The 26,092-nt window shown below is 45.5% G+C and overlaps 1 protein-coding gene across 1 annotated transcript in view; it reads left to right on the plus strand.

Annotated features, from left to right (window-relative positions):
* Nucleotides 1–1,130: 1,130 nt before the first annotated feature.
* Nucleotides 1,131–26,092, plus strand: part of RYBP (RING1 and YY1 binding protein) — a 43,266-nt gene continuing 18,304 nt past the window's right edge. Inside the window, exons 1-2 of the mRNA XM_032699339.1 lie at nucleotides 1,131–1,347; nucleotides 2,145–2,270. Coding sequence (XP_032555230.1) covers nucleotides 1,316–1,347; nucleotides 2,145–2,270 — 158 coding nt within the window. The 5' untranslated portion in view covers nucleotides 1,131–1,315. The remainder of the gene's footprint in view (nucleotides 1,348–2,144; nucleotides 2,271–26,092) is intronic.

Raw genomic sequence — 26,092 nt, forward strand, 5'->3', positions numbered from 1 at the left:
CCACACTCACCTTGCAGCCCCGCTCACCACATTCTCAGGTACAGCCCTGTCTGGGCTGTGCCTTGCCTGGGGATGAGGTTTGCTCCTCACTGGTGGGAGCTGTTAGCTTGGCTTAGTCGCCACTGAGAAATTGGGAAAGCAGAGTGAAAAAACGTCTGCCCTGCAAGGCGTGTGGCCGAACCAACTTTTGTCTTTACCCATCGCTCCTTGCCCTGTCCTCTCTCAGGCTGTTGGCGGCCCCCAAATCCTCCATCCACCAGTGCTGAGGAACTGTCCCTGAGTGAAAGGGGGTCAGCAATGACGGTGACAGCTCATCCTTGGCATGTCCAGCCTGCCATCCCAGCGCTTCCACAGGCCCCAGCGGGGAACCTCGGGGCAGAACTGCTGCTTTTGGGAAATGCCACCTTTTGGGAAATGCCACTGTTCACCACCTTAGGAGTTTTGAAGAACCACAGCTCGTGCTTGGTGGAGTCGACAGGTCACTGAGGGATTTGTGGGAACGTTTCTGGGAGCAGCACTACGGCAGCGCTGCGGGCCAGTGACCTGACCCCGGGCGGGAAGGCAACTCGTGAAGGTGGTGGCCGAGGCACTCGTGAAGGCAGCGGGGGCCCGGCCCCGAGGTCAGGGCACGGAGCAGGAGTTGGCTCCTGCTGCCCGGCCCCTCCAGTACTCCCAGTGCAGGCACCGGGCGGGCGAGCCGGGTCTGGCCGCCCTTCCCCTCACGGAGCCGCCCCCCGTCCCCCGCCGGGACCCGCCGCCCTTCAGGCAGGACGGGTCCCGCCCGCAGCCGCCCCGCGGCGGGGGCTCAGCCCCGCTCCCCCGGGGAGGGGCGGACGGCGAGTCCCGCGAGGGGGAAGGGAAGGAAAAGAAGGGGCCACCGCGGGCTGCCCGGAGCCGGAGCGCTCCCGGCGCGGCGGGGTCCCAGAGCGGGGGGGGAGCGGCCTGAGGGGCTCTGGGCCGGGGCGGGGGTGGGACCCGCCGGGGGCGGTGCGGGGGGCGCTCCCGGCTCCCTCCCCGCTCCCTCCTCGGCAGGGCCGGCGGCGGGGCCGCCCCCATTGGCCGCGGCGCGGCGGCAGCTCCGCCCGCCGGAGCGGCGCGGCGCGGGGAGGGAGAGAGGGAGGAGGAGGAGGAGGAGGAGGGAGGGCACCGGGGTGCGCTGCGCTGCTAGTCCGGAGCGGAGCCTGGCAGCGGCAGGAGCGGCGGCGCGGGGTGCGCAGCAGCCGGAGCCTGCTGGACGGAGGCAGCCCCGTCCCCCCCCCGCTCCTCCCTCCCCTCGCCTCTTTCTTTGTGCGCAGGGCAGGGGCGGCCCCGATCCATGGTCATGGGCGACAAGAAGAGCCCGACCAGGTGAGCGGGGGCGCGGGGGCGGGCGGGGAGAGGCGGTAAGATGGAGGGAGCGCGGCGGGGCGGCCCCAGCCCCGGCCGAGGGGATGGCGGCGGGTAGGCCCTGGCTGGCGGCCGCCGGCGTGTGCTCGGCCGCGGCGGGGGGGAGGCGGCGAGGGGCGCCTAAGATGGAGGGAGCGAACGGGGAGGGGGCGGCGAGCCCGCGCCGCCCCGCCAGGTACGGGGGGGGGGGTGCGGGCGGGGAGGGAGCGAGGGAGGCTCCTAAGATGGAGGGAGCGTGGAAGGGCAGCGGGAGGAGGAGGAGTGCCGGTGTCTCCCAGCCTGCCGCCGGTGCCAGGGCTGGTGCGGTGCGAGCGCAGCCATGGCGGCTCCCCTCGCACTCCCCGCTCCGCGCACTCGCCGCTCCCAGACAAAGGGAGGTTTAACAAGGTGGAGGAGGGAACGCGCCTCCCAGCCCGCAAACTCGCCCACCCACCCACCCTCCCGCCGCGGGCGGGGGGACGCGGGCGGCCCGGCCCGGCGCGGTTCGGCCCGGCGGGGCCGGGGCGGAGCGCGGCGCCCCCCGCACCTCTCCGGGCCCGGCCCCGCTCCGTGTTTGTCGGCTGCTCCCGGCCCCGGGGGAGAGCGGCGGTGCGAGCAGGCGCTGGGTTTCGGGGCTCTGTAACATGGTTTCTCATGTGTGTGTTTTCTTTTTCTCCTCCTCCTCCTCCTCCTCTCCCTCCTCCTCCCGCCGCCTTTCTCCTCCTCCCCAAACACACACGTACACACACACGCTTCCCCTCTCCCTCCCCCTCCTCAAGGCCGAAAAGGCAAGCCAAACCTGCAGCCGATGAAGGCTTTTGGGATTGTAGCGTGTGCACCTTCAGGAACAGCGCCGAAGCCTTCAAATGCAGCATCTGCGATGTCAGGAAAGGCACCTCCACAAGGTACGTCCGCACCTTCCGACGCGGCTTTTGCTCCGCGCTGGGCTGCGCCGACTTGTTGATTTTTTTCGCTGTTGCCTGCACATCGGCCGGTTGCATCCCCCCTTCCCCTCGGTGCAGCCCCTTCTCTCCCTGTTCACGAGCTTGTGGATTTTAAAAATTCTCTTTCAAGCGTTTAATTGGAGCTTGAAGACATGTTTCGTGGATGTGGCAGCAACCTGGAATCTTTTTGTTGTTCTGTGCTTTTTTGTTGCTGGAGATCCACAGCCAGCCACTCTGTGGTTTGGGGCAGATGGTTTTCTGTGGTTTGGGTGCGGGTTTACCCGTGTTTTTTACAGGAGTAGAAATGATTGAGGATTAGCGAGAGAGAAAGGAAACGGCTGAAACTAAAGATGCCATGAGAACAACAACTCCCTCCCTGAGATGTTGATCTCTCCGTGACTGTTGTCATCAGAAAGGAATCGGCTTTGTGCTCAGTGTGGGAATGGTGCGGATTTCTGAAAGCTTTAGCTGTCAGGTCTCTGTGATTGCCTTGCGCTGAGTAACTGTGGAGGTCTGTTGAGATGGTGAAACTAACGTACAGTGCTTAATTTAATCTCAAAAAAAAAAGCCCCAAAACTTGCTCTCTCCCAGTTAAGAGGTTCAGAAAGTTTGTCCTGGGGGTATCAGGTGGCGCTAAAACAGGCGTGCGGTGCTCTGATTCTTCTGTCTTTTTGTGGTTTGTTTCTACCATGTTGATTCCTGATTTTGTTCATATTGTACCTTCCAAATTTGAGTTCCCATTGCTGTGCTCTGCCAAGGAAACAGTCTGTAAGGTTTCCATTGTGAAAGGCGTGGTGTTCTTTGAGTGCAGCTGTGTATTGAGGTGCTCTCATCAGCAGGCTGTTTGCATGACTTGGCTGTCTTGGCTTGATTGACAGAGGAGGTGAAAGCTTGTTGGGTTGTTATTGTTCGCACCGTTCTTTAGACAAAGTGAAGTGCCTACATTTTTAATGGGCAGCGTGTTTTCGGGCTATTGAAACTCTGAGTTACAGTAACAGAGTGCTGTAGTGCTTCACGGTGTGTTTTATGGTGCACGACGGGCTACAAGTATCTCTGTGCTTTTTACAAGTTGTACAGAGGTGTTGAACTTAAACCAGTGGGGAGTAGCATAGTTGGAGCATGAATAAGGTCGAGCTTCTGGGACAGTAGCGTTCTGTGCTGCTTCTTGGCTCGTCCAGCCTCACTTTGGGTGCCCACTAAACCTTCCCAGCACGCTTGATTCCTGTGGGTCTCTGTTTCCTTGGCTTCCCCGTTGGCTCAGGTAAAACATGTTGATCCTGCAGTCGCCTGGTCTGTAGCTGTGCTACTACAGGCGCTCCCACAGCCTCACGTCCAGCATGTGCCTGGGTGCTGGTGTGAGGAGAGCCTTAATGAGATGTAGGAGCCCATATGGGATGGATCTTGTATCAGACACTATTATTTTCATTGGCCACCATGCTGCTGTTCATTTGGAGAGCAGCAGCTTGCTCTCACGTGCCCTTACTTTTGTTCTTCTTTTTTTTTTTTTTTTTAAATGATAATTTTCAAACTGTTTGTTGAGGTAGTAGGATGTTTTGTCTTTTAAAGAGCTATTAAGAGGGATAGCAGTCGATGATTTCAGGTTAAGAGCTATAGACTTACTTGCAGATGTGATCCTCGGGTCTAGAACATTGTAATTCTGTTTAGCTTTTAATGGACCCTTATGAATAGCTTCTAATTTTAATTCATTTAATTCATCAGCTTTCTATTCATTTTTTGCTGCTTTTAAAATTGCTTTTGTTTGTAGAATTTGAGAAAGTATTTAAAATATTCAATGGCCCATCATGTCTTCTTGCATATTTGTATAATTTATGAATAAATACAACAGAAAGCAGAAGTGATTAAGTGTTGTGAGGGAGCATTGTGTGTTGGGAAATCCTGGGAGGTCAGAGCTATTTGTGGTGTTACTTTGAATGTTATAGTATGTGACATGCAAGTCACTGCTGGGGAAATTCTTCAGAATTTTTTAAATAAATGACTGATGTAAAGATACTTAATGAGTTATGATTGATAATCTATTACTTGAAATATAAGGTGTCTGATGAGCTTGACTTTTAAGTTGCAATTTGACAAGTTGATGACACTTCCACAGTTAAAACTGCCTTGCTTCATTGTGACTTACTTCAGTAACACTTATGGAAATTTATCAAACTCACTTTAAAGAAAAACCTCAACCAAGTAGTGAAAGGCATGGTGAGGCAACTGGTTTTCATCAAATTATTGTGTGCAATTACAGTATGCCCAGGGTTTTTTTAAGATCTGGTATGACCTACTTCCCCCTCCCTCCACTCTGAAGCCAGTTATTTGTTGTGGAATTTACTTTGGCTGATAAATTTTCTCTGATTTAAGAACTAGTGAGGCCCTTAGCTAATTCTCACCGTGTGTATTTTTTTTCAGACTTGATATGATCTCTTGGCGTGTGGGAGGGGTGGCTGGCAGCAGTTAGAAGTTTTATTTTCTCAGATCCAACTATCCTCTTTCCCTAGGATCTCGTAAAAGGAGCTTCAAACACAGTTTCAGAGTTGACCTGCCAAGTCAAAATCATTGTAGAGGCTAAACAGTTAAATTGTACCTGAGTATTTTTTCAGGGAGCTGTTTATAAATATTTCAGGTGCACTTTTAAATAAAAATTAGGTCAAATCCATCTCTGAAGAATTGGGAGTTGTCATGCACAGATTACATTAAACCTGTGGCACTTACTTGAATGCTGGATTTGTTACAGTATGTCACTGACTCCCTTTCCTCAACCTGATTCTTGCTATTCTATGGTTAAACTTTTATTACTTTCTATTTAAGCAAGTATGTTGAGTTTTTCCTACTGTTTTCCTTTTGTGAGGATCATGCCAAAGATGCAGGCTGTGTTCAACTCGGCTGAACCCAACGCTCAGCTGGATGAGCCGACGATTTAAGGGACTGGCTTGGGAGTGAGCGGTGGGAAGGTGTTTGCTGGGGTGTACAATGCTTTTTTCCTTTCCTGGAGATTTTTGGAATGGTGCTACAGCACAGGGAGCTGGTGCTGGTCACCCCTTGTGTCCTGAGGCTCTTCTGGTGGTTTGCTTTGGTGTAGCAACACCAGCTCCTGCACACAGGAGAAGGCTTGAATTAAAACTTGTACTAGGAAGTTTGCTCCACATGTTCCTTTCCAATATCCATTCCTACTTCTGACACGGAAGGAAAGTTTACTTTGGATTTCCTAAGACTGTGAGGGCAGGATTTGGCCTCGTATTTCCCATTTCAAGGAGCTGTGAGTTCCTATTTGAGGGTAGGTGATGGGTCCCTGGTTTTGTTTGATTTTCCTAGTGGTATTCTTGCTCCTCTTCGCCTTTGGTTCTTTGATAGTTTACATATGTTATGTTCCTGTACACCTCTTGTAACTTCCTCTCTCCTCCCAGACATGGCTGTGAAGTGTTTCTGCGTGGGATTGTTTTCAGGCATCATTGTGAAGGAGAATATTTGCTCCCTCCTGATTTCAGAGATACTGTTTTCTGAAACTTTCCTGTTGGATAAATAGGCAAGCCCTGCGATGTGGTGGAGCTTCTCCGATGTTAATTTTGCTCTAACTTCAGGATAAGTGCTTTCCTTGTCTGAAAGCACATCCTTTTATCATGAATATGCCTTGAGTACAGAGAAATACACTTAAAGTCAGTGGAACATGTGAAAGCAACAACTGGATGTCTGACATGCAAATTAATAAAACAATGGGAGTTTAAAGTACAAAATTAATAAGTTGTAGAGTGTGTGTCCCCTCTGCAAGGTGTACACTTAATAAGCGTTTCTGTTTTATTTGTTGCTAATACCTGTATGCCTGAAGTGCCTGGTTTGGAGTTTGCACCAAGTGATGTGAATATACACTGCTGAAGGAGTAATGTCAGTACTGCTTCACCCTTTTGGCATCTTTATTTTTGAGGGGAGGCCAAGCTGAAACTCTTAATCATAATTCTAAAATGAATATTCTCTTGTGTGGAACGGGTGTCACAGATACTGGCCTTTGTTCCCCTTCAGTTCTCCAGAAAATTCCTTTGCATGTTTGCAGGATCTAAGCTAGCGCCTTGAGGGATGCAAACTACTGTCCATGTCACCGTGGAAAAGTATTCTCTTGTTCTGCATCCAAGCTGGGCTGACCAGAATAGGCACCAGATAGTCCTGCTATTCCTGGAATGAGGAATCAAGCTTATGATCCTGACCTTCCTACAACTAATACATGCCCTGCTTATTTGCCATGTGTTTGCAGAACTGTTCTTCTGAAAGCGCTTGCTTTGGTGTGGGGCTGTGCTGTAGGGTGGAAGCAAAGTGGTTTACTTAGGTTCTTTCAAGTTAGACAGCTTTCACCTGCATTAGGTTGGTTTTCTTTAACATTAGGACTGACCTCTAAGTGGCTTAATTTCTATAAAAATGCAATATGTAACTCATCTGGAAAAAGCTGTTGTGGAAGGGATGTTGGTGCCTTTACTCTGGAATACTTGTTTTACTCTTTGGCTGTTTAGATCTCTGGTTAAATCATCCCTGGTTTTCCCATCGATCGCTGCAGTTAAATGGCTGTTGGATCAGGTGGAGGGAAGCATGGTCAGTACCAGCCTGGAGCTCTGCCAGTGTTCCACCGGGCCATCCACATCCTGAGGATGTGTCCCCTCAGGGACTGCTGTGCTGGTGATGGAGAGTGCAGTGTAACTCTGCCTGGGTAGTTCTGAGTGCTGGAATGCACAATACCTATTAGCAAAATGTTTGCCCACATGCCAGGAGTTCTTGAGATCTCTGTTGTCTCATACCTTGTTTACCTACACTGCCTACAAGTAAGTGGCTGTTACTTTGGAGTACTTTTGCTAAGTCTGGCAAAGCCACCAGGGCAGAGGAGCCAAGGGCAGGAGCAAACAGCATTTGACAAGAGAATGTTGATGGTTCACAGCAAACCCTCAGTTCTGGGGCTGTGGTTTGACCACACACTAAGTTTGTGACTTGTATTGCAGGACCCCAGCTGTCTCAGCCATATGCCTTGGAGTATTGATCCATTATGAACTGACTACTGGTACAGATTCATGCTACACTTATTTTTTAAACTGGCAGGGAGTTAGTCTGTGAGGCTTCATCTGAGCAGATAAAGCTGTTCAGCTTCAGATGAGCTATTACTTGGTGCAAGCATAACCCTGGTGTAAGGTCTGTGTCTTGTACTTCAGCTGTTTGAAAGAAGTGAGAGTTGTGTCCTGATTTGCTCTTTGCAGTGTTTGGCTCTGGCATTAATGATCTCATTACCATCACCCCAGGATTTCTCTTAGATCTCAGCACCTCTGGGAAATCATTCTCAGCAGGGAAGATCTTCAGTATTGACGTGCAGCACCAAGGCAATACCCCTTTGCTACGGTTGTCAGATTTGGGTACCTGAGATGCTGTTGGTGACAAATGCAGTAGGGAGTGTGGTGGTTCCTGTGATCACTTTGCTTCTACCACTTGTTTTCCCCAACTGTCCTATTAAGGAATAATTGCTGTATCTGTTGTTTTCCTGGTTTTATTAGGATAAAAAGATCTTTTTGCTAAAATTAGTAGTAAAATCTTCAGCATGGATAAGGGGTGCTTATAATATTTATGTGGACTGCCCGTTTGGGTTAAATAATTGTGGGTGGTAGGACTTAATGTCAATCTCTGATTTCTCTTGGAGACTCTCAAAAGATCTAGTGGATAAACTGCAACACTGAGCATGTTAATATATCACTGATAATATGCAGTGTGGATATTATTCGTTTTTCCCTTTCTCCATCAGCTGCTTTCTTGGGAGACAGGAATCTAAATCAAAGTATGTATGTGCATGTAGGAGGAGAGGGCATGCAGCTCTTTTACTGCTGCGAACAGGCGTCCTGTCCACTGGGATACTGACCTCTTGCTCCTGACAGGTCCTTGTGGGGAACTGGTAGGCAGAGGAATGCACAGCAACTTTCTCTCCATGCCTTTCTTAATTGCCCTGATTGTTTCATGTTCCCATCAGCTGGATGTGGAGGGGCTGCTGCCTTTGCAGGACTGGTGGGTGTGTTTGCACCCGGTCGTGGGTTCCTCTGGTCAGTGGAATTGGATGAACTAGAAATAAGAAAGTGTGCAGTGTTGCCTGGAGTAATAGTTGAGAGGAGAGAAGTGGTGGATGCAGGCGTGGTTCTCTGTGGCCACCCTTGGCTCCTGTGGGATCCTGGCTGGCTGTCCTGTGCCGTGTTGGTGTTCCCCAGCAGCGTGCGGTGCTCTGGGGCTCTGTTTTGGCTGAACTGTTGGGCCCTTGAAAAAAGCGCATGAGACCCAAGACAAATGAGGGATGAAAGGTGTCAGGAAATCTGCTACGGGCTAGATGGATTGTTTTGGCTGGCTACATCTGGCTTTTGTGCTGTAGCTTGGACACCCCTGCCATAACTCCAGGCTAGTTCACTGCTGGTCATGAATCAGGTGTCACTTGTGCTCCGGCAGCTGCAAGACTTGCTGTGCATTATTGGTAGGCTTTCTGTTCCCTGCTGTGGTGCCGCTCCTTTTCTTACTGCTCCATTGGGCTTGAACAAACAGACAGGCCCTTCCAGGGTCCCTTGGTGAGAAACACAGAAGTGGAGGGCAGTTCTGGGGAGCCCTGCTGGCATGCAGGGATATAGCAGCAGGGTGGGACATACGGCTCGGGGAGCACTCCTGCGTTAGGCGATGCATGTGCTCTGCTTGTCCTTTATTTGATGTGCATCTGTCCTTGTCTGGGGAATTCTTCTTATGAGGAAACCCACTGACCTATTTAGTGGGATTTCGAGTGGTTCTGTAGGTTAGTGGGTTCCAGTCCCACAATGTAGGTCACTCGCAAGGTGAGCTGGAGTTTCATAACATGTAGCTCTGCCTTGAAATAAGATTCGTGCAAAGTCTCTCTATGGCTGTGTCTTGCAGCTGTACTTTACATCTCTTTGCACTGGGCTCCTCCTTCACAAGGTAAAATGAGAAATTTGGGCTTTTCCAGTAGGAAGGGGTCTTACAGGAGGGTTTATGAGTATTTATTTACTTAAGGCCTGCAGAGAGGTAAGGGAAAATTTTCCTTTTTGCCATTTCATGTTTATAAAAGACATGACAAAAAGAGGAGGTCATGAGTACTGAGTAACCCATCCAGGCTACCCTAAGCAGATGTCCAGGAGTACAGGATACAACAGAAATAATGTGGAAATGCCTCCATTGCGTTTATGTAAGTTCCTTTTACAGCTGACATATGCTAAATACATTGATTGTCTCTTTGTGCAGACAGATTTCCTTTACATCAACCAGAGCTCCTTTTACACTTTTTTGGTACATCTGGAGATACAACCAGATCCTTAACATCGCTCTTCCCATAAACCAGCTATTAATTAGGAGCATGTTCTTTGTAGCAGAGTGCTAATTGGTACATCAACAAATTCACTGCCTGTTAAACATGGGAAAGATTGTAATTCTGACTGGCTCAAATATAAATGAGAGGGGAAGAGCATCACTTCTCCTTGCTGGTGTGGTGGGATTAGTTTGATTGTTCAGTAGCTCAGTGTCTTCTGAGTTATGTGAATCTCAAGTCCTGCCTAGGAAAAACCAAAATGAACTGGCTAAAACTGGCTGTTGTTTTGATAATATTTTATTATTGAAGTGCTGTCTTTCAGAAAGTTCAGAGTACAGCCACAACCAATCTTTTGTTGAGTAATACTGGAAATGCATGAGAAAAACGGGTTTTTAGGGTTCTAAAGCATGGATTGTGAAGCTGGGAGACCTGATTTTGAACTGTATGTGGTCTTATTTGAGACACTGGCCTGGGACTGTGGAGTACATTCCTATGCTACAGAGATCAAAGTACTAAAAATTTGTAATTATGTTCTTTGCTGCAGAAGCAAAAGTCTTGTAATTGTAAAATAGATGTTGACCTTCTGACTTATAAACATTTTGAAGCAATCTGTTTTATGGCAATTTGTTGGGAGCTGAAATGTTCCATATTTAATATTCATGGTGTGTGCTTCTTGTCAGTCGCTGTATGGAGGTGCAAACTTCCAGAAACGATGTTTACAGCTTATATGGGAATATGGACATGTTGGTGTGGACAGTGGGATCAAGTGCACCCTCAGCAAGTTTGCTGATGACATGAAGCTGTGGTGTGGTCACATGCTGGAGGGAAGGAATGTAATCCAGAGGGACCTGGGCAGCCCAGAGAGGGGGGACCATGCAACCATCATGGCTGGATGGAGAATGGACTGGGAGCAGCCCTGGGCAGAAGAACTTGGGGGTGTTGGTTGAGGAAAAGCTCAGTGTGACCCAGGAATGTGCACTGACAGCCCAGAAAGCAAAACATGTCCTGTGCTCCTTGCCCAGAGCATGGGCAACAGGGAGAGGGAGGGGATTGTGCCCCTCTGCTGTGCTCTGGTGAGACCCCACCTCCAGTGCTGCCTCTAGCTCTGGGAACCCCAAGATAGGAAGGATGTAATGCTGCTGGAGCAAGTCCAGAGGAGGCCCCAGAGATGATCAGAGGGATGGAACCCCTATCCTATAGAGACAGGCTGAGAGAGTTGGGATTGTTTAGCCTGGAGAAAAGAAGGTTCCAGGGAGACCTTAGAGCCCCTTCCAGTGCCTAAAGGGGCTCCAGGAGAGGTGGAGAGAGACTTGGGACAAGGGCCTGGAAAGGGGGAATGGCTTCAAGCTGAACAGAGGACAGGGTTAGATTGGATATTAGGAAGAAATTGTTCCCTGTGTGGGTGGTGAGGCCCTGGCACAGGTTGCCCAGAGAAACTGTGGCTGCCCCATCCCTGGAAGTGTCCAAGGCCAGGATGGACCAACGTGATCTAGTGGAAGGTGTCCCTGTCCTTGGCAGGGGGTTGAACAAATTAGTCTTTAGGATCCCTTCCAACCCAAACCATTCCATGAGTCTCTGTTCAGGAGTTCCAGAAACTTTAGTTTGAGGACTTTACCAGATTGGTTGTCTTTAAATAAAATGGAAGCAAAACAAGTCATTTTGGGATTTTGTTTAGGGCTAAACAAGGAGTAAATGTTTAGACATGTTTTCTCAAGCAGATTGTTGATAGGGATTTCAAGAGTTATGATGAATTGTTTGTAACATGCAGAGGTGCTAAGTGAGACAAAATATCTTGCTTGAGATAAAGCTGTCCTTTTCAGATTTATATTTTTGAGTAGACAGACGTCAGACTGATCATAATCTAAAGTATTTTTACCTGAACTAAATTATTTTTATGCATGTGGAACTGTGTCTGGGTAATTCATGAGCAACTTCACATGGTGGAATTGGGAAGGTGGACAGAGGATGCAGAGCTACTGGAATTTGGTGGTTTCAGTGATCTGAAGTTGATCAGAACAGTGCCCCATGAGTCTTGAGCACAGGTTACCCCCTGCACCCTGCTCCCAAATGTGCAGCTTTTTTTATATTATAGGGGTATTTCTTAATGGAATAGGATTGCTCCCCCCTTTTTTTTTTTTGTTATCTATGTACTAAATAAACACATAGGGAAGGATTTGTATTTTCTTCCCACTTCTGCAGATGTCAGTGGGGCTTGCATGATGTTAATGTGATTTCAGCCTGTGTAAGAGATGCTGGAATTCACGCTTCAGAAAATCAGTTTGCTAAATATCCTCAGGTTGCCATTTTTTAATCCATATGATTGTATTCACTGTCTGTGTTTTAATTTGGTCAAGAAATTTACGTCTATGGTACATGTTTCATTCCTTTGTTTAATAAAAAACCCCAAAATCTAGTTTAGCAGAAGGGTATAAATTTTCCTTGCCCTGGTTGGACAAAGCATGCTGATCTGCTCAGGTTGTTGGAAATGTGTGTTTCTGCTGAGACATTTGGCTCTCATTATATATCTTGGAGCTCTTATTCTGAAAGTGCTTTCACTGTTTTTTTCGGAAGTGGCACTGAGCACTTTCTCTTCCTGAGATGAGATTTCAATAAGAGAGGCAATACATTGATGGATGGTGGCCCTGTGATGGAGTCAATCAGCCAGTGCAGTCATTTGTCTCCTGGGGATACAGGGTAGAGCACATCATTAGCAGCAGAAGGGGAGGCTTTCCTCTGTAATGCTAATAGGGTGAGGAAGCTGGTTGGTGCCTGTTTGCTGCCATTGCTCAGTTATCACAGATGCCTTACAGAGAAATAAAACCGTTTTCATTTGTTGTCCATGGGTGTGGATCAATTTAACAAAAATATTTAATAAGCTCTAGGAAATGTTTCTGATTCAGCATAGCATTACCAATCTGTAAAAATGGGGAAGTATTTTGGGGGAATTGTGTGTGTCTCACTGGTTTTACACACAAGTAGCTTGACTTGTGTAGGAAAGACTGGCAGCTGCCCGATACCAGTGTGGGATTTGAAGGGCTGTGGGTCTTATTTGGAGGAGAAGTGTTGAAAGTGAAGCCCGTGGGTTGCAGAAGTTACTGTAATAGTGTCTGACAGCACTGGTCTGTCGGAGCAAAAGGCAAAGCATGTGGCAGTGAGGGTGGTGGGTGGCTTGACCAAGGCACAGCTTGGTGCTGTGCTGGTCTGTGGCAGCAGGACTGAGGTTGGTGTGCTGGGCATCATCCAGCTTTGCCCAGGGAGGTTGAGTTAACCTGCAACAGCTCTTCCTCAGTGGCTGCTTTGCTCCTTTCCAGGCTCTTTCCTTCTGTGGAGGTGGTGTAGCAGTGATCCCATCAGGAGCGAGTGTGGGCTTTCCTTGGGGTGGGCAGGAGCACTACCGTTTCAGGATACAGGGTTGCAAACCTTATGTAAGCACTATCTCAGTGTCCAGAGATGGTCAGTGGCACATATGGAAACCCTGAGTGTTGGGAGGAAAGTGTTCTGGGTGGCTGGTGGGTATACACTCTAGTACAGGGAGTGGGGCACTGCTTGTTGTGGAGACTTTTCTTTTCCCCTCTTTTAACTCACTGTGACTCTGGACAACTTGGTAATAGCTCACCTGCATAGGTTTCCCTGTCTGTAAAGTAAATGCAGTATGAAGTCCACATGTAGCTTATGGGAGGCAAAGTTCATTTTTGGAAAGCACTTTAGGTTCTGAAATGTCTTCTCAGAAACTGCACATGAAGTCAGACTTAACAAACAGTGCTTATCTTCCTTTCTCTGAACTTCGTAGATAATCATTTTAAAGCAGGGGCAGCAAGAAAGCAAGTGATGTTGCAACTCCTGGAATGGTGTGGTGGGTAGTTTTTGTACACATTTTTCTCTCATGTACAGTGATGCCTTTGCTCCTGAGGCTCGGGACGAATGGCTGAACTCCGTGGTGTTTGCATACTAAAGGCACGGGGTTGTCAGAGCTGTGCCATTTTACATGCGGGTTAGCAGAGCAAGGAACATGCTTCATCATGGGTGTGGGAATGCAGTGCTCTGGCAGCAATTAAAAGCCATTAATTAAAAGTACTTATTGCCGGATATGAGTCAAGTTAGTTGTGAGTTGCTTAACTTCTGAGGTCAAGAAGATCTAATGCATCCCGAGACATGCTTTGTTAGGGTCCATGGGACTGCCAGGCTGTCCACAGGGACGGGCTGGAATAGCAGAGCTCAAACTGTGGAATTTTGAGCTTCATTAAATGACTTATTGACAGTGTCAGTTTGACAGCACCTCTGCAAGCTGGGACCACACATTTGCATTCAGAATTTTAGGCCTTTGAAGGGTTTGTTAAGGCTCCCGGGTTGCATCAGCTGGGAAGGTACAAGTACACGCTGGGAATTTACAGTGCTGTGCTGAGAGTCACTGTGGCTGAATCAGCATTCAGAGAAGTGATAGTGAAACTTTATGGTAAAGAAATGCTGTCCTGTCTCTATGAAGGGGATGACATTTTTTTCCAATTACAAATTAGCAAATTGATAGAAAAATTGTTGACAAACAAGGAGGTTGAACATCACGTCCTTGTGTCACGGACCTACTCTGTGAATGCATGGGAGATCACCTATGTTCAGCCTGTGCAGTTACAGATGTAAAATATGAGGACAGTCTCACTGCTTGTGCCTGGAAGAAGCATTCCTTCTGCCAACAGCCCAACGTGTCCAACAAATAATGGAAAAAAGACCTGTAATGATGTACCTGTTACAGTTCTGTGCCAGTTCTCAGGGTTTTCCCTAAAGTGCAGGGAGAGTGAGGGATACCATCTAGCAGTAGTTTATCTAGTAGCATCTCTTTGGTTTTTCTCCTCTTTACTTATTTTTTTATGTGTTAAGCCAGCCTGACTTTCCCACTGGGACTCTGAATTCAAAACTCTGAAGTTGTACAACTGTGTACTACACTGCCACAAGCATGAGTAGTTTATTATTTTTTTTTTCCATGAGGGCATATAAGTGTAAGGAGCAGCTTTACTTAGTCACAGGTGTGAAGTGTGTCAGAATATGGACCCTGTGCTAAGAAATTAGTTTAATAACAGTTGGTCACTGTATTTCCAAGTGTGTTGGCACTTGAAAACGTGTCTTGATTCAGCAGGTAGTTGATGCCTGGGGAGAATGTGACCTTTTGCTCTTTGCATTGATTTTTTCAAGTCATGTCCAGAGGCTGCAGAAGTGAATGCAGCACTTTTCTGTCAGCTGCAAGGGTTGGATCAGGCCTCTGGGACCAATGCACTGAGAAGAAAGGGAATAAGTTGATATGAAACTTAACACAGTTGTCTTTTGTGATCTTGCTTTGTTCCAAGACTATTGTTTTTCAGGTAGATGTTTTTAACAGATAAAAAAGAATTGAGAAATGAGTTGTATTATATAAAGGCCTAAATGAGACTCAGGGGAATAGGTTGGTCTGTGTCCATGTAAGGAGAGGAGTCCTCAGATCTCTCGTTGCTCTCAGTCATCCTGGAACCTCTAAAGTTTGAACAGTGGCTGAGACTGATACAACTCTGGATCTGGGATTTTTTTTGTTTGGTTTGCTTTTGGTTTTTTTTTTAAGAAAGCATCACAGATGGTGACCAAACATTTTCTTGTTTTTAAGCAGAATGAAATGAAATACACAGAAAGACCCAACAGATTGACCAAATTTTGCAGGGCTGTAGTTCTCAATGAGTCTCATCCATGTGCTCACTTGGATCAAAAATATGATATTCCTTCTCCCTGGAGAGGGAATGTCTTTGCATGTGTAGCCAGCAGATTATTGGTAAGACGGGTTGCTTATCGTACCTCGCTGCTTTCCCTCCCTGTGCCCGTTCAGAGTAATATCCTTAGCAGCTTTTAAAGTAAAGTTTCTCCTGGAAGAATTGCTGGCTCGAGGCAGAAAAAGTTTTCTTACCAGTTTTGAACTACTGGGACTATTGTGTTTTTTGAAATGCTGCTCATCACTTCACAAAACTGCTACAAGTACGTCTTGAATCATGCATAGCCTGGAGAATATCCTGGGGGTAGGGAGACATAAATAATTGTTTAATTGGGCTGCTCTTTTGTGTAGCTTGTATCATACTGAGTGTAGGGAAAGCACTGATTCTAAAGAGTGTTTTACTGTAACAATTCTCTGAGTCCTAAGATGAGCATTTATCCCAGTAAAATTTAATGTATTGTTAAGCAAGACATGCAAATGTGTTTTGACTTGAGTTTAAGTTTGTTAATAAAAATGTTGCCAATCTCTCAGCTTTCAGACATTTGGTAATTATACTAACTGAGGTCTTGAAGAGTTTTACAAGGAAAACAACATTCTATTGGAAGGAAAAAACTTTGTAATTAACACAAATAGTTAATAACTTTTTATTAGATTAATGAAAAAACATGTCTTCAGTGTTTTTTAGCAGAGATGGCAAAAATCTGAGTAACATACTAACACTTTTTTACTTAAGAATACGTTGATAATTTTAAAATTTCATTTTTGACATCCAACTCTTAGGCTTAAAATTAATGTCAAACTTAGGCTTTTTTTATACTCCAGGAAAATACGCTCTTTGCTCAAAACACGCAGCAAAAGCAAGCTCATGAAAATCAATTAGAATAATAGAGTACAGCCATTGCAAAATATCATTACAATAGTTAAGTAATTACCCCACTGCATGACTTAGCAAGAGGGATAAATAATGCATGTAGAATTGTGTTGGAGCTTGCAAGGAAGATTCCTGCTGCCAGAGTGGCTGGGAAGGGCAGAGGCAGAGCACGTGTCCGAGGAGGGTGTCTGCTGGGTCCGGGAGCTGATGGATGAAACCTTTCAGTGCCTGTGATAAAATGCAAAACAGACCCAACTTGCTGCATTTCTTAGAATTTTGAGGTGGCCTTTGTGCATTAACCCAAGGACTGGAGTCCCATGGGCAGCGTGTCCCAGCTCCTGAGGGAGCTCTGGGTCTGGTCAGCAGGAATGTTGGCTCTTTTTTCAGCGGGCAGATGAGGGAGTTGATTTTTCTTCCTTTCAGCTAGAACTGAATACTCTGAATCTGTCAGTTGCTGTCAAGAGGATTGTACTTTGGATTAGTGAGCTCCTGGAAGCAGTTTGAATCATTGCAGTTAAAAGGACGCCGAACAGCGGTGTAATTAATAGTTATATAATGTACCCAACAAGCTTAGGGAACCAGAATGTAACTTGGAAAGAAATACAGCCCCATGAATCCCTGCACTGCCTGAGGACCACCACACGTTTCAAGGGTGATGCTTCTCGTCCCACCACCCTTATGGTCAGGGCAGGTTTGTTGCTGATGTGTTGGTTCCATCATGAGATGTATGGGATCACCTTTCTGCATCTTTCTCCTTCCCTTCTTTTTCTCTGTCCTCCTCATCAGGATCTGATCAGACCAAGATCCCTCCTCGCCTTAGACTTGTTGGAACTATTCTTTGCTTCTGTGTTTGCAGAAGTCTTTAACTGCTGTGTAATTACGAATGCCACATGAAATAACTCTTCAGCTCGTGAGAGCAATACACATTTTTGTTGTTGGGTTTTTGAATAGAAATTTCAGGGCAATTATGCAACACCTTCCTGTTATACAGTCCTAGTAAAACTGTCAGTCTTTAACCACTTGTGTTTTTAGGGGAGCTGAAATGGCTATTGAGGCTTGCAGAGTAGCTTGTTTTGTGACAGGCTCAAACCTGTCAGGAAAAGCTGCGTCTTTTAGCAAGGCATCAGATGAGTCTGTGTATCTCAGACCTCCTGTCTCATAGGTATTGAGCTGGAGGTGTAATGCTTTCAAGTTTTTAATATTAGTGTCTCTGAGTATCTTAAGTACACAGAGATGGTAATGAGAATTCTGAGGTGTTGCTCTAATTCTGGGTGAGTTTGATAAAAAAGTGAATGCAATTTTATTCCTTTAGCTCACTGAATGCTTCAGTTGTCTTAAAGCTTTACAGTCCAACATTTAAAAATATTTTTTTCTTTTAGTTGATGTTTAGATGTGGTGTTTAGAGACATGGTTTAGTGGTGGGCCTGGCTGTGCTGGGTTAATGCTTGGACTAAGATTTTAAAGGTCTTTTTCAACCTATATGATTCTATGAAAAAGCGAGAATTTTGCTGGTATAGAACTTAATATTTCTGTTTCTAAAAATGTACCTTATCAAACATATCGATTGGTGATTAATTAGAAAGTAGTTCTCATGTCTAAAAATTTGTTATAAAATGTGATACTACTGCTAAGCAAATGTAAGGCTGCCTGCCCTCCAGTTTTGTATCTACTTTGCTTCTCTGAGTCAGTTTGTTCAATATTCACTGCCACTGACCTTGGATAATTAAGAAAAAACTCTGCTGTTCTGAGGAGATAAATGCAGCTCCTGTTTGGAACGAGGCTGATTAGCCCCATTGTGAAAGTGTAATCTAATGTCAGTAGTTTCTGGTGGGATGGATGCTGGCTTTGCAAGGCTCAATGTCCCTCTTTTCTACTCCCTGATATCCACCTGAAGTTGGTGAAAATCTCCCTGGGCCTCCAAGATCTGAAGCTTGCAGTGGACCTCTTCAGTTTTCAATGAAAGTTAATTTAAGGTTTCTTTTACTCTTGGAGTCCCTTTGTCTCTTTCAGCCTATTTCCAGTGCAAATACAAGGCTGTGGTTGTGCTCTGGGTGGAGGTTTGAGATTCCTGGCTGCTGCAGTGGCTGGAGCAGGGACTGGTGCAGGTGGATGTTCCTGTTGCACAGCAGAGTCGGTGACACTGTTGGATGTCACACACCAGGGTTGCCAACCCTGTACACTGGGGGCTGAAACACCAATGGAGAGAAAAGGCCAAATCACAAAAACAAGAAAAAAATTCAGGAGAAGCAAAATTTTTTTCAGGCCAGTGAAATTATTTTTCAAAATTTGGCTGTTGGACAAGTCCCTCGCTCTTTTATTTTTCTCTGTGCTGCCTCTTGGGCTTCATTTTTTACTTCTCTGTTTGCTCTCCAGGAGATGTTTGTGACTTAAACTACGGGCTTGTTTAAAAAACAAACAGCCCTCACACTGTAAACATCTTCATGATCACACAGTTGCACAGTGTTTTAGTGAGCTTTTTTCTTTTCCACGTGAGATACTTTGCTACTATATTTGCTCTGGCAAAGTACTTCAGGCTGAAGACGGTTAATGAAGTTGCACTTCGGTGATTTTTTTGGTTTTGTTTTTCTTTAGCTGGTGTCAGCCTCTTTACCCTCTTTGGAGAATGTACTCTGGTGGTAAATTGTGTATTTGCAAGATTGTCTTCTGTTAATACACATTGGGGCATTGTTCCTGGTGGGATATTTGGGTACTGATGGGATGGCAATGATTATCAGGAAGATTTTTGAATGGCTTGTGGAGTCTGGTTTTGAGGCCAAATCTGCAGGCTTGAAAATCTTGAAGATATTGTAATCTTCCCTCCCCCCCCCAAAGGTATTATTTATTTGGGAAATTGCATAATACTTGTTATGCAAGCAGTCTCTTTTCAGCCACTGTGTGAAGTGTGCTATGGAAAAAAGTGTTATTTTTTTTTCAAATTCAGGTAGCAAATGGCACAAAAATCTCACAACTGAGATGTTTTAATGAAGAGAGGTTTTGATGAAGATTGTGTTGTGTTTGCAGCAGACGTAAGGCAGCGCTGCACACAGCAAATGTTCACACCTGTTCCCACAAAGAGATTCAATTCCCACCATGCATCCAATTCCGAGAAATGATGATTTGAGTGGACAGACTGTGGATAAAATCAACATAGGTCCGTTAATTGAAATACATTTTTCATGGAATGTTGCTAGAAAACAAGTTCTTAAGTGAAATCTATCCATACCTTACTTTACAACACCTCATTTGAGGATTTGCTGCTTACCCCAAGTTCGAGGTAGTTTTTCACATGTCTATGAGTGTCCTGAAGTAACTCATTTTTGTAGACATCTTTCCTTTTCCTGTGCAGGCTGGTGCATGGCCTTGTTTTTGAGTTTCCCTGAAAATCTGGTTTTAAAAAAAGCATGAGTTGATACAGTGGAGTATTACTGGGGTTGTAGGAGGACACTGGAGCCCTCATCCTCTTTGCACCTTTAACTCCACGGCATTAAAATACGGTGTGGCTGCTTCCCAACATCAGGAGCCTTACAGGTTTTACATTCAGGTTTTAGCTGTGTGCCTTGAATAAATCTGTTTATTTGAGAAAGTGTTGTTTCATGTAGTGTCTGAGTGAAGAGTTACTCAGTTGAACAAAAGAGACTTAAAATGAAGCTGTTAATTGTCACAGCCGGTGACTTTTTTCTATGCATTGCTGCCAACTGAGAGCACTTTAAACTCCCATACGAGGTATGAGAGGGCCCATACCTCTTATCTGCACCTCCCTGAGTAAGGAAAGCAGTTGTTCAATTATTGTCTATAATTACTGTGCTTCAGTGGGTAGTCAGGTGTTAGTTATTCAGTCTCTTTCACTGTCTCTTGCTTTTCCAGGAGTGTGTGCCTACCAGTTTTCTGTCCTCAGGCATCAGGATGATCCCTACCTGGCAAGACCTGTGTAGTGGGTGGCCTGCTTCTAACAGTTGTGAAAAGGGGAAAGCTTAGATAAGTACAAAAATGAGTCCAGCTGATAGAGGAGTATCTTACCCAGGTTGAAAGAATTTGAGACATGCTGTGATTGCAGTAGTGAATGAAGTATTCAGAATAACTTGTCCAGTTCTGTGTGGTTTCCCTGAAAGCAGGCTTGCAAGTCTGAGGGCCTATTATTTAACTTCATGGGACTGATTTAGACTAAGCTTATATCTTCCTGTAGAAATCATTGAACTTAAAACAGCAGATCATCACGACCTCAGTACTACTGCTGCTTTCTGTAAAATGCTTATTATAGGTATTGCAGCATCCAAAATGTTTACTCATCACTGAGCACTTCTTACCCAGGCAGGTTGTTTGTGCATCTGTGTACGGTGTGGAGGGTGTGTGCATATAGGATTAACATAGTTTAACTGCATGGAGAACTGTATAAGTCCAACTAAAACTTAGGACTGTTTTATGAGAATTATTTTCTCCTGTGTATAGACCAAAGGGAAATAAATGACCTGAAGTTCTTGCTGATAAGAAAAAAAGAAATACAGAAGTGGATTTTGTTGCTGGAACCTGTGTTATAAAAGCAGCAGATGAGTGTGCCTGTGAAGCTGCTGTGGTGGTTTTGTTTGGTTTTGGAGCAGTGGAGAAATAACTTGTGAAAGACCTGGGCCTTCGTGTTGCAGTGGGCACTGTGTATGGACATGCTTTGTCTGCTGCTCATTAGTAGGTCAGCTTCTTTAGACTTTACCATTCAAAGTTCTTTTATAAGCTTATCAGGTATTTTATGTCACTACATGTCAGTCATTGAAATGGTAACCTTTGAGACAGCACCTGTTCAAATTGAAAATCCACTTTCCTCAGAAACACCTTCTGCTGGAGACTTATCAAGTACTTTAATGGGAGTCTGTCTGCTTTGGTGAAACTCTTGGTTTAGCTGCTACTGTAAAGAAAGGGAGTCAGACTGTTGGTGCAGTACAGTGATGGAAAAGCTGTCCAGGTGTACATGAGATTAGAGGAATGATAAACCATTCCCAAAGGAGGTAGAGCAAGACTTGTGCTCTGTAAAACACTGCCTTTCCATGGAAATCTCTGTAGAAGAGCACTACTGTTGATGACAAAATGAGCAAAGGATGTTCAGTGTCCAGGTTTCCTGCTACAGATGTATTTAAAAGGCTCATGTTACTCTTTCTTGAGCCCTGATCCTCAGTAAGTCAGTCCACTGCCTGTGTAAGGTAAAGGAGGTTCACTTGAAGTTGATGGAATTGGTGTCACTGAGGTTAAACTTCAGTGTAGGATGTATTGTCTGAAACACCACCGAAGTGCATTTGTCTGTAAGCAGAGAAGTCAGATGCTTCCCAAACTTTTGGTGACTGTACCAGCATGTCCAGGAAATGTCTGCAGCCTCCAGGGAAGGAGCAGAGAATTCTCTTCCAACTCACGCTGGTAGTTTTTTAACAGTTGTGTAAGTGGCATTTAAGCTACATTGAGCTTTGACTGTGTAACTCATTGGCTTTTCCCACTTCACCTCCACTACCTTCTTTGAGCTTAATATGACACTTCAGGGGAAAAAAATAGGAATTCTTTTCAAGGAAGCTCTGAGGTGATTTGCTGCTTTTTCCTTTAGAAAAGACTTGAAGCTTCTTCCAAGTTCAGAAGGACACAGCTACCTGCATTTCAGAGAGCAGCATGGAGCGGCTGTCAGGATCCAGGGCTGCTTGTTGGTTTTGGATGAAGCTGCCTGCCCCACACTGCCCTGGCTGCCACCGGGAGAGGAAAGAAGCTGAATAAACAGGGAAACTGTGAAATAAACAGCAACAAAACCAAACCTAGCCCCTGCCTCGGGGTGTGGGCTCCAGTTGGTAAAGCAGCTGTTTCAAAACTAGACTTTCTTTTGTTAAAAGGCACATAAAAGCTTTTCTGCTTTTGTTTTTGTGCCATAATGATAATTTCCATGTGTTTTTCTGTGGTATTTGATTGCTTTCAATTTCTTCGGAGGAAACTTAGTGGAAAAGTGAGCAGTTGTGTTATTGCAGCATGAAGGTGGTTGCTTCAGCTTTTCCTGCCTTGTGTACCCCTGTGTTTTTAGAAGTGACCAGTTTCAGGTAGTGAACTTTTAAGTGTTTTTCTAAATTTCCACTCAGCTTTTAAAGCTAAACAGACTTTTGGAGTTCCAGGTCAGGCTGCAAATACTCGTGGAGGGGCTTCAGTATTCATGACTTTCCTCACTGTTGTTCACCATGAGTGCCAGAGCTGCTGCTGCACTGGTGTCAACCCCTCTGGCTTTGTGGGTGCATCAAGAGGGAATAATAGGTGGGTTTGGAAAGCTAGTGGCAGGAGCAGGCAAGGCTGTCTCATGTGGGCAGCACAGACAGACGGGGAGGTTTTGTGTTGGTTTGAATCCCGGCACTTGCTGCTGCTCTCAGTGACCCCACAGATTTTGAAAAGAGATAGTGATGAGAAAGTATTTTCATGTGTTTTCTCTAGATGGTTGGTGCATGTGTAATTGCTCACAAAGTTGTGCTAACCCCGAAACCTTGTGCTGTTTTGGTGCAGAGTGTGGGTACGAGCTCCTTAGGAAGTGGTTGCTCAACTCGGTTTTCCGCAATGCGTTCGAGTAAAAACAAAGTTCTGTTTTTAGCTTGCTTTAACTTGGAAATTCTGGTGATAAGCATTTTTAGCTGCACAATCCAGGAAGAAATTAGCGGAGGAAGTAACATAACATCGTAGAATCCCACTGAGTCATTTTTGTAAATCTCCAGAAGCAAGTAGTTTCTCTAATCTGGTAGATGTGTATCGCCAGTGGGTTGAAGTCCTAGAGCTCAAAAAAACTTCCCCTGTACTTAACTGGAAATAAACCTAACCAAGAGGTGTCTTAATAGATACACCTGAGACTGAGGTGTCTGGGTATTGTGATACACTGAAACCAGAACCAAACCCCGTGCAGCTGGTCGCCTCAATAGTGCTTTTCAGGACTTTCCTTTATTTGTTCTGTTACTGTGTTTGCTATTCTAAAATAATTAGTATGCGTTTATTAGCACAAAAATAGGTTTGTAATATGTCGTCTAAAAATCCCCGTACTTAGTTATGTGGTTGGTAATTTTATCTTCTTCTGCTTAGATAATGTACAATATCTCTAATCTGACATCAGATATAAAGTAGAAAGTCTTAGCGTGTCTGGGCAGTGTGTGTTGTCTGAGGAGGTTGTAAAGGGTATGCCATGTGCTGTGCTTGAGCTTTTGGTTCTCTTTTGTTGTTCAGAGGAAGTGAAACTTCAGCTGTATTCTGTGTATTCTCTTCTTCCATTTCCAAGTATGATCTCCACTGACTTCTGTATTTCATTCATCTGCAAACCTGTTTCACTTTCATGACACCTCTTAGTTACGCATGATGGTAAATTTGCATTTATTTGCTATTTGCACGTTGTGTGGTATTTCCTGTTGTATATTCATCCTGTGAGAATTTACAGCAGGATTTACAGGTCTGATGCACTGTCTTACACCTGAAAATACCTCCGTGTATCTTTTATATAGAAAAATGCCCAAGCCTTGTTTCCTCTCTGCCCTGACTAATTGCTGGGCATAGGAACAGTTTAATAGCAACCCCTTAAACCAGTGAGTGACAACTGACTTGGTCACAACTCATTTTTGAGCCCGTATCTCTGAATTTTCACTGTCATTGTTTAGTTTAAGAGAAGGTAGGTTATATAAAAGGAAAACACTCAGATCCAGAACCTTGATGTGCGGATTTTGAGTCATTGCAAAACAGCAATCAAGCGAGGACGGATGTTTTGTACGGGAAAGCCCTGTGATGACTCCCCATCCTTCGATTAAAGGATCGTGCTGGGTGCCGTTGTTCTCACCCCACATATTTGCCTCTCGGAAATCAAGCAGTGGCAAACACCAGACACTCACTTCCGTACCTGCGTTCCCAGCAGTGCTGGGAAGTGCAGCAGCTGGAAGTTCTGGGAGCTGCCGGCCGTTGCCGTGCGCGCTCCGTTGGGTCCGCTCCGTCCCGAGACTGTGCAGATGACACAGTGCATTAGGCTGACAAACCCACACGTGTTGCGGGTCAGGCAGGCTGCCAAGAGCTCAGCACTCAGCCAGCGGGGAGGAAAGCATTAGGAATCCCAATAATCCGCACATCAGTCTCTGTGTGCTGCTTGGTCAGTGGAGACCGAGCGAGTGAGCTGTGGAGAGATTGTGGGTATTAAGTGGGATGGGTAATGAAAGGCTGTGCTGGCGCTGATGTGAGACTCTTTAAATGGAAAATGGCTTTAAATGATGGTGCCAGGGCAGTTGGAGTGATTTGCCGCTGGCACAGGTTCACAGTGTAACTGGTAGTTTTCAGTGAGACTAACCACTTTAGGATGGAACACCAGAATTGCTTTGAAGAACTGAGGGGGGGAAAAAGAACTCTTAACTGAATTTGCTTGCTTTCCCTTCCTGGGGCTTGTACCAGACTGATGGTAATTCAGGAGTTTGGTTGTGTTTGTGTGCACAAATAAACACAAACCATGTGAGCATATGCAAAGCTGCAAAACAATAGTCATCAGGGTGAAAATAGTGGTAGGACAATAAAATCAGTATTTTAGATACAAGATTACCTTATCTGAGAACTTTCTTGAAAAATGATAGTTTTGTCTGGACAAGTAGTTATCATTGTTATCTGCAGATCAGAAGTTGGCTTGTGGAGAACTCGGAAATGTTTCTGTTGTTGTAATTAATTATTTCTGGCTTTTTGTTGTGTAGGAGAGTGGTCTCTGCTAATTTTATTTACAAAGGTAGTTGAATTGCCTTATCCTACATCATGATAGACACACATAAATAACTTGCACTAGTACTCCAAGTGGAAACCAACGGTTTACTAAGTAGGTTTCTTCTAAGGCTTCCTAGTTAGTGGGAGGACAGGCTTTTGAACTGAGTTATTGTGATATTGTTTCCTGGCAAATTTTGAAACCATCTGGGTCAGTTCCTCACGCCCAGGAGTAATAATTCTGAAAGCAAAAGTTTCTGTGCTCTCGGGCCGTGCTGTTCCCACGGTGCTTGAACAGCAGCTCTCGACGGCAGGCTCGCTTCCCCTCCGGCTTTCCCGGGAAGCAGCGTGTGTGTGCAGGATCGCCTGGATGGAGCCGGACACCCCGAAATGTCACTTGTACATCTGTGTTCAGTTATCACATTGTGTTCAGAGAACACAATGGGGAAAAAGAGCTCCTCTGAGCACATGGTGGCCTTTTGGAAACGCATGTCTGCTGCCTCGTCGTCCTCCAGAGCGGCTTTTGTTGCTTGGCGGGTTTAGAAGAACAAGCTGGTTTATTGAACAGGAGGTTTTCCACTAAACCCTTGGCAGTGACCTTTTCGCTGCAGATTGTGCTGGGACGGAGGTGTGAAGGAGTAGGTGGGGTACCACTTACTGGAACCAGTGGGACCAGCTCCCCATGCTGCTGCATCTGCCCCACACTGGAGCATCCCTGATGTCCCTCTCAAATTGCACAGCTCCTGCAGGCTGGGGCTTTGCAGTAGAGCTGCATTCCTGGTTGTTCAAGGGCTCTTGAAATGTCACTTTCATATGAAAGGAAATCATATCATTGATGTTCTTTTAATAATAAGAAGGTTTGGCTTGCTGGAAAAGCTCAGGTTCTCTCATTTAGGTAAAGCCTGCACTGTCTGATGGAGCTGATTAAAATTACTGCCTCACTCAATTGGCTTTTTTTTTTTTTTTTTTTTTAATATTGCATCCCTAGAGATTTAGGGCCTATTGAGTCTATTCAACATGCACTGTAGAAATGGGAATTTCTCATTTTGCTTCTATCTGGACTTATCCTGGTTGGGAAATGAGAAGTCTTCTAAAGATAGAGAAGTCTTCTAAAGGTACAGTGTTCCAGTGTTATACAAGCACAGTGGAATTTTGCTTTGATA

The sequence above is a fragment of the Chiroxiphia lanceolata genome, chromosome 11 (genome assembly GCF_009829145.1).
Source record: "Chiroxiphia lanceolata isolate bChiLan1 chromosome 11, bChiLan1.pri, whole genome shotgun sequence".
NCBI lineage: Eukaryota > Metazoa > Chordata > Aves > Passeriformes > Pipridae > Chiroxiphia > Chiroxiphia lanceolata.